Source organism: Vipera berus, assembly GCF_964194415.1.
Source record: "Vipera berus genome assembly, chromosome: 7".
Classification (NCBI taxonomy): Eukaryota; Metazoa; Chordata; class Lepidosauria; order Squamata; family Viperidae; genus Vipera; species Vipera berus.
Genome location: NC_138209.1, coordinates 38,313,766 through 38,326,650, shown reverse-complemented (window position 1 = coordinate 38,326,650; position 12,885 = coordinate 38,313,766). Strand labels below are relative to the sequence as shown.

Here is a 12,885-nt window from a genome sequence, read left to right as displayed (position 1 = left end):
TGTGAAATCTATTAATTCATTGACATGATTTCATGCAACATCTCAAAGGTGAAACAGCAAGAGTCGCATTTCTGTTTAAAAACCATGCCACAATTGCCATTTGTTGCCTAAATCATTATTGGCATAAGAAGCACCTGTTGCATTTTTCTATGTAAATTCCAGCAGCATTGCCTACTGAGCCTGAAGCCGTACATAATTATTCATAACTGATTGACTCATTTAATTAATCTAATTATATGAGATTGTGTTGCACATAGACTGAAAAAATCAGATTATTTGGCCAGCAGTATATAGCAGTTCACCACACAGCTATGTGACATTAACTCCAGAGGTTAAATAACCATTTTCGTGCATAGTAGTTAATACCTGACTACTGTATCATACTTTTTTGGCACAATTATCTTTCTACATTTTCTTCATATGTAAAAACATAGATATTAGAAAATTATATCTACTGTATATGTGCGTAACATTTATGGTACATTTTGGAAGTATGTACATCTATATCTTATGGGCACATAAAAATATTACTCTGAGCATGATATGTTGTCCTTTCAAATTTCCCAGTTTTAAATAATTGTGCATGAAAAAGTAAAAGAATGGGAAGTATAAATATTAAAACCTTATGTTTTTAACTTATATTTTAGGATAATTAAAAAATAGAAAATAGAAATTTGAAAGAAACATTATTGCAGGGCAGCTTGGTTTTATAATTCTTTCTTAATGTGCTAGTTTAATTCTAGAAAGGTTCCTGTCCTAGCAGCTTTATTTTCTGCTTCAAAAAAGGTTCAGGAAAATATACACACCATACACATACACATGCACACACACACACACACCCCTGCAAAAATTTAATGTCCCCTTAAATTTCAGTTTGTATTTGAATTTGAATATATGTTCAACCCTTTGGCTGAAATCTATCCAAAAGTAATCCTGAATGTTTGCAATAACACTTCTTGTGAGATAATAAGTTATATCATTCAAATCTTAACTGTTAACTTTCTCCATATTTACATTGGTCACCACGATGTAAAAAAGATGTTGAGACTCTAGAAAGAGTATAGAAAAAAGCAACAAAGATGATTAGAGGACTGGAGGCTAAAACTTACAAGGAATGGTTGCTGGAATTGGGTATGTCTAGTTTAATGAAGAGAAGGACATGTTAGCAGTGTTCCAATATCTCAGGGGCTGCCACAAAGAAGAGGGAGTCAAGCTATTCTTCAAAGCACCTGAAGGCAGCACAAGAAGCAATGGATGGAAACTAATCAAGGAGAGAAGCAACCTAGAACTAAGGAGAAACTTCCTGACAGTTAGAACAATTAATCAGTGTAACAATCTGCCTCCAGAAGCTGTGAATGCTCCAACACTGGAAGTCTTTAAGAAGAGATTAGACAGCCATTTGTCTGAAATGGTATAGGACAGGGGTAGGCAACCTTGGCTCTTTTATGACTCGTGGACTTCAATAAAAGAGCCAAGGTTGCCTACCCCTGGTATAGGGTTTCCTGCCTGAGCAGGGGGATGGACTAGATGACCTCCAAGGTCCCTTCCAACATTGTTGTTGTTGTTATTATTATTGTTGTTGTTGTCGTCATCATCATCATCATTCCTACTAACTACTGGGTATAATGCCATTGCTGCCAAATTTCTATGCATGCATGAAGAGATGACTTAGGCCATTGAGTTCAGAGCAACTTTTGTTTGAGCATTAACACTGGGATACCAGTCTGATTTGTTATTGAGAGAGAAAGAGAGAGAGAGAGAGAGAGCTTTGAATGCAAATGTAATTATATATAGAATGGGTTTATAATAATAGATCTCTTGAATATTTCAGGAAAAATCTGTGACTCCAGCATCAACTATTGTGAATGCAATCCCTGTTTCAATAGAGGATCATGTCAAAATGGAGTGGAAGGATACTATTGTCACTGTCCATTTGGTGAGGAAGAATGTTTCTCTTTCTGCTTTATTCAGATTCACTCAAAGAACTCTACCATTCATATTCTAGTCTTTAGCATAGCATACTCAAGCATTTTTTTTCTAAATGTAAGGCCAGGTGCTAATAATCAATACATAACAGTATTTTCCTCTGTTGTACTCCAAAAACTAAACAATATTCAGATTCATGCTGCATATGATTCTAAATCTGTAGATAGAATCATCCTCATCGATTTGTCTAACTCCTTCTTTAAGATAATTCCTGGTATTGAATTAAATTATCCTGTGTTAAATTACTCTCAGTTTCTAGTATTAAAAGGAAAATGTCTTCCTTTTCCTGTCTGTAGTAAACTAAATTGTATACGTTGTCCTTATCATGTATAATAAGCTAACTTTTTCAAATTTTGTTGAATGTTTCAGTCTAATGGTAGTTTTTGGTTTCCCTTTTTCAAAACTGCATGTTTTTTGTAGATGTGGCAATCAGTAGATTGCTAAAGCAGTATAGTAAAAGGAAAGAATTTATTTTAGGAAGAAATTTAACAAACTAGCAAATTTTATAGAAAAACATAAAAGCCTGATTCATCAAGTTTTGTCCTTTCAAGATAAGAGCAGAAATGACTAAGAAATCGTAAACCAAGTAAATAAAAGGCATAATATAAGAACATGAAAGGAAATATAACTGAATCTGTTTTATATCAAAGCAATCCTTATTCAGTTTTACTCCAGCAATACCATCTCCACTTGCAACTTTGCCATTTCAACTTTCTCACAGCATGGACTAACATAAACAAATTAACATAAACAAACAGTTTATCTCTGGTCAAATAGTCCAACTTTATATTCCTTCTTTTTGCTATGCGCAATCTTGACCTTTAAATCATTCCAATGCATCATAGGATTGGTTTTTCATCATTCTTTGGGATTTAAAAAATGTAAATCTTGTAAATCCTGCTACAAGATTTATGTTTAAAAAATATTTATAATTTCATAGTTATACAATTTTTTCCCCAACAGGTTTAAGATATAGCACCATCAAACTATATAATCACTACAAGAATTGCATCCATTTATAGGAATTGCCAGACAATACCCTTTAAAAAATGTACGCATAAAGCCAGAAATATGTTTTGCAGGACAAATGCTGTACATGGTAGTAATTATAGAAGAAGTCAGAAATTACTGACTTAGAATGTGAGGCTACTATGTATAGAAAATGCAAAAGGAGATGCAGCATCTGGATATAATAATAAGCAAGTCTTGCATGAACTTAAAATCCAATGTTAAATCACCACTGTTCATATAAAATAGAATTGTTGGATTTAAATATGTTCCTAGGTTTCAGCTGGCTCAGTTTCCCTTCCATCCCAATATTGTTACAGAGTGAGGGAGGAGTTGGGCTCATTCAGATTGCTACAATATTGAGAGACAATGCTTTATAAAATGTCCTGTCTTTGCTAATCAAAGCAGAAATAATGAAGGGACTCAATTTTCTTCTTCTTAGTCTTCTAATCCAGGGGTCCCCAATCCCCAATCCATGGACTGGCACTGGTCTGCATCATGCCAGAATCTGAGCCACACAAACAAACCCCATCTACAGAGTGCAGACAGCACACAAAAAGCATGCTGCCACTGGTCCGCGGAAAACTTCTCTCCACGGAACCGGTCCCTGATGTCTAAAAGGTTGCGGGTCACTACTCTAATCTTATCTGACTTTTTCTTTTAAGTTCTTATCCTTTCTCTTTTGTTCAAATCCATCAAATTCAGCATTCCTCATCCCCCTTCGTTTTACTCTTATAACATTTTTTTTCTTGCCCCAATCTTTACTTCTACTCTTTTCTTATCTTATAAGTTGCTATCTTTAAGAATGCTATAAGGTATCATTCCTACTGGGTCCAGAAGTAAGCAAGATACTTCATTTAATACCAACTGAAGCTTTGAAAGTTACATGCATACCCAGGTACACTTTATTACAACAGTCTAATTGGAATGTTATCAAAAGATGAATAATTATAGCAATTTTACTTGTTTGGAGGTATATTTCCAGCAACCTAAGCTTCCATATTTTAACAGATCTTTCGCACAAGATAATTCCCCAGGACTGTAAACATAACTACGGTAGTTCAAATTTCCTTATCTATCCAAATCAGAAAATAGTTACCACGCACAAATAAAAAGTAACTCAAATAAAAAAAAAACTAAATAACTGAAATGTATAAATCAAATAACTCAAAAGTAACTCAAAATTTACTAAGGTTTTTTTTCCAAGAAAGGTTTATTACACTCAAAAAGACCAAGGGCTTCACAAAAGTAATTTAGCTTTACTTGAAACTATTAATTTTATAATTAGCTTTGTACCTTTATTTCAGTTTTATTTTTGTTTAAATAGCACCCTTGCTCTGATGATCACTAAGTAAAGTTATAAAAAATTAAATATGATAGAACAATACTAACATCCTGAAAAAGAAACCTCATAAATTAAATATAAGTCTAAGTAATTCAACCAACAAAAATCTTACTTGAACTGCAGGCCATTTTTTAAAATAGATGTTCGCATATGTGTAACAAGCTAAATAAATTTTAAATTATTGCCCTGGATATGTTTTTTAAACTATATCAAGTTATTAACTGGACATGTTTCACATGCTGTAATTCTAATTAAACAAGCTTATTAAAATCCCAATAGGTAGATCTACATGAATTGTTTTAGGAAGAAATATGACTGGAACATTCCCAATATTTTAGTTTTTGATAGGAACACCAGCCCATGGCATTTAATTTGTTTTGTAATACAATAATGATCCTGATTGTGTTATTTTTACAGGTGTTTTTGGAAAACATTGTGAAGTAAATAGCTATGGATTTGAGGAATTATCATACATGGAATTCCCCAGTATGGATCCAAACAACAATTATATTTACATAAAGTTTTCAACTATCAAAAGTAATGCTCTTATGTTATATAATTATGACAACCAGACTGGTGATCGGGCAGAATTCTTGGCTCTTGAGATAACAGAAGAAAGGTTGAGATTTTCATACAATCTTGGCAGTGGTACATATAAACTTACAACAGCAAAGAAGGTGTCTGATGGACAATTTCACACTGTTATTGCTCGGAGGGCAGGAATGGTAAGCATTGCTTTAATGGAAATTTAAGCTCCAATTTATTTCAGGGTATTAAGTATAAATAGAGGGTTGTTTTTTTTAAAAAAAAGAATTATAGCTGAAATTGGACAAGCCTCTTTGTTTTAAGAGAATGTTCTTAAGCATTTAAATGACTTAAGAAAAAAAATTAAAATGAGAATAATTAATGAAGGGGATTAATGACTACCCTACTCTAATTAATTGGTGCACTTGGGTGGAATAATTACTGAAGTCTAATTAAGAGATAATTTTAATTCTTTGGATAACACAAGGACACAAACCATTGCATCTGAAGACTATATCATTAGCATTTATCTATTTTTTTTAAAAAAGAAATCAATAAAAATTGGAACAAACTGTACAATAAACTATTTTTTCATGGGTTATATCTCCAAGCACTTCAATATGACAAAATTTGTTTTGTTAGGGAAATTTTTAAACTTACAGTAACTTGCTTTAAGTTAACCATCAGCAACAAATCAAATATTTCTTTTTCATCACCAGTAAGAATAGGATAATTATGTTTTAAATAGAATATCATATAAAGTTGCTTTTTCACATATCAGGAAACAGTACATCTTATTATTTTAAAACATAGAATAATATCCCCACTAATCAATAATGATTAATATTACTAAAATAAATGTATACTATAGGAATCTGCAAAATTTTAAAGCATAGTATATACAAGGCAAATTATAACAAGGCTAGTGCTACAAGTTCTGGGTTTTTCCATTAACTAAAACAAGTAGGAAATCCAGGATCTACACTACAATGTAGTCTAACAAATCAGAACGTATTCAATAATGGGGGGGAAAAAGAATATTAGCACAGTTGTGGACAAAATAGTGTATTAAAGAGAAAAATAATAGTTTGCCAATGTTTTATTATTCAGCATCATATCTTTGTATGCCAGAAGCAAGTTGGGCAGATATAAAAAAATAAAGTGCCAAAATTTAAGTGCTATATCAATTTAAAAAAAAAAATAGGGGGGGGGTAAATCACAATGACTTTTCATCTTTATGCTACTGAAAGAATAACTTTTAGAAAAGGTTGTATAACTGTTGAAAGGTTCTAACCCTTTCATAAACTTTAGAAAAGTGGACCTATAATTAATTCTCATGTTGTTCTATGAACGTATCATTACGTCTTCCTAATGAGAATAGTAGTGCCAATCTTTTAGAAGCCTTATGCACATGTATAGAGTCTAAGTTTGCCTTTGACTTTAAGAAAGACTTTGGACAAAATAAGAAATCTCTGCAATAATCAACAACTTTTGAAACATTCATATATTATGCAAAAATAACTATCTGACAGTATACAGATAGTCCTTAACTTACAACTGGTCCCTTAGCAATCATTCAATATTAAGATGGACTCCCAAAAGGGTACTTACAACTCTGAGTTGAAGTTCTGACAGTTGTCTTCCCCACAATCAAATGTCTGCATTTTGGATAGTTGGCAACCAGCCTGTGTTTATGGCTGTTTGCAGCATCCCATGGTCACATAAACACAATTTATGATATTTTTTTGCAAGAAACTGGCCTTCTGGTTTCCAGAAATGCTCATTGCAGACTATGGTTCGCTTTACAGCCATAGCATTTATTTAACCTCTGTGGATTTGCTTAAAAAACCATGATGATGCTCTTAACAACTGCTGCAAAAAATAAGAAAATCAGCTTGGTCATGTGATGACCTGATTAAAGACTAGCAGGACTTACAGCTATAATTCCAGGCTCAATAAGCAAGGATGCACATTAGTTCTATTATTCAATTCTTTTACAAAATCACAATGATTCAGATAAATAATCCAGTAAATAATTAAATAACATATTCTTTTACCTTCCTGCCATGATAAAACAGAGCTATTTTTGTCTTACTACATGCAGATAGGACAGTCATTCTTTTTCAGCCATTCAGTTTAAGTGTTTGAAATAAAGAATGCTTCTGATTCATTTCAGCCAGGGAAATTTATTGGGAAACCTGGAGTATACCATAATGAGATTAGGCATTCTGTTTGACTGACTGTAATTAGCGAAGAAAAAATAAATTGTTGGCCTGTTCTTTTCCCCAGCAACCTTTTCTAATTTGCATCCACAGATGTGTATTTCCAGTATAATCTCCATATAACTTTGTATTCTTCATAAATCTGTAAGCTGGAAACATGGTTTAATTTAACAAAGAAATATTAAAAAGTAATAATAATAACTCACTATTTATTTGTCTTCTGGACTAACTTCATTTCTGTGCTGGATCTTTTTTCCCCTCCCTATGTTTTCAAGTACAAAATACAAGGAAACTGTCATTTTAATCATTTTTATCATGGGCACAAAGTATTTTGCTCCACAAAAAGTACTTCCAGCATCCAGATGACAAAAATTTGTGAAACAACTTTTCAATGCATCTAAAACTTACCATTTCTCACAAAACCTTTAGAATTGTAGGACAAATTGATAAAATTATTATTTATTTATTTATTTATTAATGGGATTTATATCCCGCCCTATCTCCCGAAGGACTCAGGGCGGCTAACAACAAAACATATAATAAGTACAGAAATTAAGATAAAAATAAAATTAAAATCATCTGTGCAATAAATTAAAATTAAAAATTAAAAATAAATTAAAAATTGTAAATATAATTAAAATGCCTGTCAGTCCAGGTCAGCCAGGTGGAAAAGGAGTGTTTTGAGGCCGCGGCGAAAGGACTGGAGGTTTTGGGCCATCCGAAGCTCAGGGGGGAGCTGATTCCATAGGACTGGCGCTCCCACAGAGAAGGCCCTCCCCCTGGGGGTCGCCAGTCGACATTGCCTAGCTGACGGTACCCTGAGGAGGCCTTAACTTGATAGATTTAATTATTTTAACATTTATTTGCTGCCCATCTCGTAGTTCAAGCTGACCATGAGTGGAAATATATTGAGGTTTGAGATACACAGTACAAACTCATAACTGAAGAGGTAACACCACCAAATTAACTACAAAAGTAATAAGGAAGAACAGTTAACTATCATTAGATATTTGAATTTTATGAAATCAGATTCAAGTAAACTATGGTTTCAAATTACTCTACCTTCAGATACATTTTATACATTTTACAGAATATTTAGCAATATAAAAATTCATAGATAACACTAATGTGTGTGATGAAAGTCTTTCCAGACATTTATCAGTCTTCTAAAGTAGATCAGGCAGGAAATATGGCTAGGTGAGCTAATTCTACTTTTTTGTAAAGTTACATTAGTAGAGTCTTACATTCTACACCCTTTTTAACCAAAGAAACAAGGTGTTTGGGGCCTCTTGCCCGATCCAGATTTCTGTTCAAGGCTAAGTTGCCTTTTATCTGACCATTCCCTTGACTGTCTCGTTGCCCTTTCTCCCATGGTCATTTCCATGTACCATTATAGTTGGTAATCCAATTGAAATGCAAAATGTTCCTATTTGAAAAAAATCTTCTTGTTAATTTGCATAGTGAGTTGGGTGACATATAAATTTAATAATAAACAAATAAATAAATACTAATTATTTAATTGTAGTGATAGTACCATTTTGTATGACTCACACCCTGGACGGTATCTCTTTACTCTCCTACCATCCGGTAGGAGATATAGGAATATAGCCAGCTGTACCAACAGGCTGAAAAATAGCTTTTATCCGTGGGCTATTAGGCTTTTAAATGAGACATAATCTTATGCAGAATTGACTTGGGAGGCCGGTGTGTGGTGTAGTTGGTTCACATGGTGTGGTAGGATGGAGGGTTTGTTGTCACTGTGTGTTGGGGGGAGAGAGCACGGGGGGAGGCTCAGCTAATCTCAATGTACACATGTTGTACTTTGACAATAAAGGTTTATTTATTATTATTATTATCTAATATTCTGTTTGATTTTCTTATATATATATTTACTTGCATTCAGTTCAGTTCTTTGTAACAGTCATTGAACATTATACAGATAACTTGCATTATATACCAAAGAATCATCTTGTGTATGCTTTCAAAGATTATGAAGGTAAAATAAGGGACTGCAGTTTTCCATTAAGCAGATCAAGGTGTAAACAGATTTAAGGCTATTCATCAGGATTCCTAATTGAACTTCAGTAGTGTATTGTATTGTATAGAATCAGAATCTTTTTTATCAATTCTGATTCAGGATGCTTGTAACCCAAGGTCAACAGCAAGTTGGGAGAACATCCATATTGTAGCAATTTCCTCTTATTCTTTTCATCCAAAAGGACTGATAAAAAACAGATTTAATATAATTAAAGATGTTGGTCCATCTGAATCAGGTTTGCCAATCCTATTTCAGTGTGGAACGAAACATTTAAGTGATAGCTTGCCATCTGAAATAGTTTCCTGTATGATTTAGACTGAATAACTTAAAACTTCTTAGAAGTGAAAGATATATGGCCATTATATTTTACTGGGACTTTTTAAAAAATCAGCATAGATATTTACATTTCTAGCTTGATTATGTGCCCACTGTTGCTCCAGATTAGGTTTCTTGGCTTGTGTGCACCTTTCCTTAAAATGAATCTTTGGCAAACTGTTCTACCAAAAAGATAATCAGGATCCTATTCAGCCTCTGAATCTTAATTGGGTCCATGATTAAAAAAAAACCTATCATCTTTGAATAACAAGATTGCATAATTTTTATTTGTAGCTTAGGAGGATGTTTCACTTTATCTAAACAGTTTCATATAGATTGATACTAACATTAAATAGCCGTGGAGCATTAAATTAACATCATTTTTTTTCTTTGTCATGTAAGTGCTACAGACTGGTATAATATGAGGACCTTGTTTGTTTCTAGGGGAAAAAAGCAGAAAGTTTGCTCACTTCATTTTATGTTTTTATCCTTTCATTGATGCAAAATCTTTGGCATGCCTGACCTGTTCAATTTGTGTTTAAATCATCATATGTGATATAAGAACTCCTTGATACAAACTATGTACCTCAAGTGCTCTGTTTCACAGAGAGAAAACCACATAAACATACTTTTTTGATGAACAGGAACATAGTCTTCTGCTTATATAATCATTAGGATTAATAAGTATCTATCTATGCATTAGGCATGCTGTATTAACTGCTATGTATTTTCTCTCTTTCTCTCTTTCTGCCTGTAACTTCAAAATACACATTTTGTTGTTATTATGAAGTCATGTCTGACCCATCGCGACCCCATGGACAATGTTCCTCCAGGCCTTCCTGTCCTCTACCATCTTCTGGAGTCCATTTAAGCTCATGCCTACTGCTTCAGTGACTCCATCCAGCCACCTCATTCTCTGTTGTCCCATTCTTCTATTGCCCTCAATCTTTCCCAGCATTAGGTTCTTCTCCAGTGAGTCCTTCCTTCTCATTAGGTGGCCAAAGTATTTGAGTTTCAACTTCAGGATCTGGCCTTCTAAAGAACAGTCAGGGTTGATCTCCTCTAGGGACTCACAGGAGTCTTCTCCAGCACCATAGTTCAAAGGCCTCAATTCTTTGGCGCTCAGCCTTTCTTATGGTCCAACTTTCACAGCCATACATTGCAACTGGGAAGACCATAGCCTTGACTATATGCCCTTTTGTTGGCAGGGTGATGTCTCTGCTTTTTAGTGTGCTGTCTAGATTTCCCATGGCTTTCCTCCCCAGGAGCAAGCATCTTTTAATTTCTTGGCTGCGGTGATCTTGGAGCCCAGGAAAATAAAATCTGTCACTACCTCCATTTCTTCCCCATCTATTTGCCAGGAATTGAGAGGGCCAGATGCCATGATCTTGATTTTCTTAATGTTAAGTTTCAAGCCAGCTTTTGCACTCTCCTTCTTCACCCACAACAAGAGGCTCTTTACTTCCTCTTCACTTTCTGCCATTAGAGTGGTATCATCTGCATATGGTGGAGCAGTGGGCTAATGCCTCCTTAAGTAACACCAGCTGCCTGCAATTAGTGCAGGTTCGCATCCCACCAGGCTCAAGGTTGACTCAGCCTTCCATCCTTCCGAGGTAGGTAAAATGAGGACCCAGATTGTTGGGGGCAATTAAGCTGACTTTGTAATAATGCCGCTTGGGGGTGTGTGAAAGCCCTAATAAGCAGGCATATACATAGAATGAAGGCTACTGCTAAGTTTGTAAACCGCCCTGAGTCTTCGGAGAAGGGCGGGATATAAATGGAATAAAAATAAAAATAAATAAATAAATATCTTAGGTTGTTGATGTTTCTTCCGGCCATTTTAATTCCAACTTTTGATACATCTAGCCCTGCCTTTCTCATGATGTGTTCTGCATATAAGTTAAATAGGCAGGGCGACAGTATACAGCCTTGCCGGACTCCTTTCCCAATTTTAAACCAATCAGTGGTTCTGTGTCCAGTTATCACTGTTGTTTCTTGACCCGCATATTGGTTTCTCAAGAGACAAATAAGATGGTCTAGTACTCCCATCTCTTTAAGAACTTGCCATAGTTTGTTGTGGTCCACACAATCAAAGGCTTTAGTATAGGCAATGAAGCAAAAGTAGATGTTTTTCTGCAACTCCCTAGCTTTCTCCATGATCCAGGGTATGTTGGCAATTTGATCTCTAGTTCCGCTGCCTCTTCGAAATCCTGCCTGTACTTCTGGAAGTTCTCAATCCACATACTGCTGGAGTCTAGCTTGTAGGATTTTAAGTATAACTTTACTAGCATGTGAAATGAGTGCAATGGTGCGATAATTTGAACATTCTTTGGCACTGCCTTTCTTTGGAATTGGAATGTAAACTGATCTTTTCCAATCCTGTGGCCACTGTTGAGGTTTCCATATTTGCTGGCAAATTGAGTGTAGCACTTTTACTGCATCGTCTTTTAAGATTTTGAATAGCTCAGCTGGAATACTGTCACCTCCACTAGCTTTATTGTTGCTCAGCTTTCCTAGGGCCCATTTCACTTCACATTCTAGGATGTCTGGCTCAAGGTCAGTGACCGCCTCATCATGGTTATCATGAATGTTAAGCTCGTTCTTGTATAGTTCTGTGTAATTTTGCCACTTCTTCTTGATCTCTTCTGCCTCTGTTAGGTCCCTTCCATTTTGGTCCTTTATTATGCCCATTTTTGCATGAAACATTCCCTTCATCTCTCCAATTTTCTTGAAGAGATCTCCAGTCCTCCCTATTCTATTGTTTTTTTCTATTTCTTTGCACTGTTCATTTAAGAAAGCATTCTTATCTCTTCTAGCTATTCTCTGGAATTCTGCATTCAATTGGGTATATCTTTCTTTCACTCCCTTGCCTTTTGCTTCCCTCCTGTCCTCAGCTATTTGCAAAGCTTCCTCAGACAGCCATTTTGCTTTCTTGCATTTCTTTTTCTTTGGGATGGTTTTAGTTGCTACTTCTTGTACAATGTTACGAACCTCCGTCCATTGTTCTTCAGGCACTCTGTCTATCAGATCTAATTCCTTAAATCTATTTGTCACCTTTACTGTTTATTTGTCAAGGATATGATACCGGAGTGGCCTAGTGCTTTTCCCTACTTTCTTCAGTTTAAGCCTAAATTTTGCAATGAGAAACTCATGGTCTTAGCCAAGGTCAGCTCCTGGTCTTGTTTTTACTGACTGTATAGAGTTTCTCCATCTTTGGCTGCAGAGCACATAGTCAATCTGATTTCTGTGTTGACTGTCTGGTGATGTCATTTACCTAATATTTATCATTATTTACCTAATAATTTAGGTAAATTTAATAATTTAGGTAAATAATTATTTACGTGATATTTATCATTATTTATTTATCATTTACCTAATATTAATAATATCAGCAGAACTTAATGGGATTTACTTTGAATGGATATGTATAGGAGTAGTCAGAGGAC

At 34.7% G+C, this 12,885-nt stretch overlaps 1 protein-coding gene across 1 annotated transcript in view; it reads left to right on the top strand.

Moving 5' to 3' along the window:
• The window catches only part of FAT4 (FAT atypical cadherin 4), a gene marked incomplete at both ends in the record, with an annotated part of 127,270 nt that overhangs the window by 94,834 nt on the left and 19,551 nt on the right, over positions 1 to 12,885 (top strand). The window contains 2 exons of the mRNA XM_081332493.1: positions 1,832 to 1,936; positions 4,757 to 5,064. Of these exons, the coding sequence (XP_081188619.1) occupies positions 1,832 to 1,936; positions 4,757 to 5,064 (413 nt within the window). The remainder of the gene's footprint in view (positions 1 to 1,831; positions 1,937 to 4,756; positions 5,065 to 12,885) is intronic.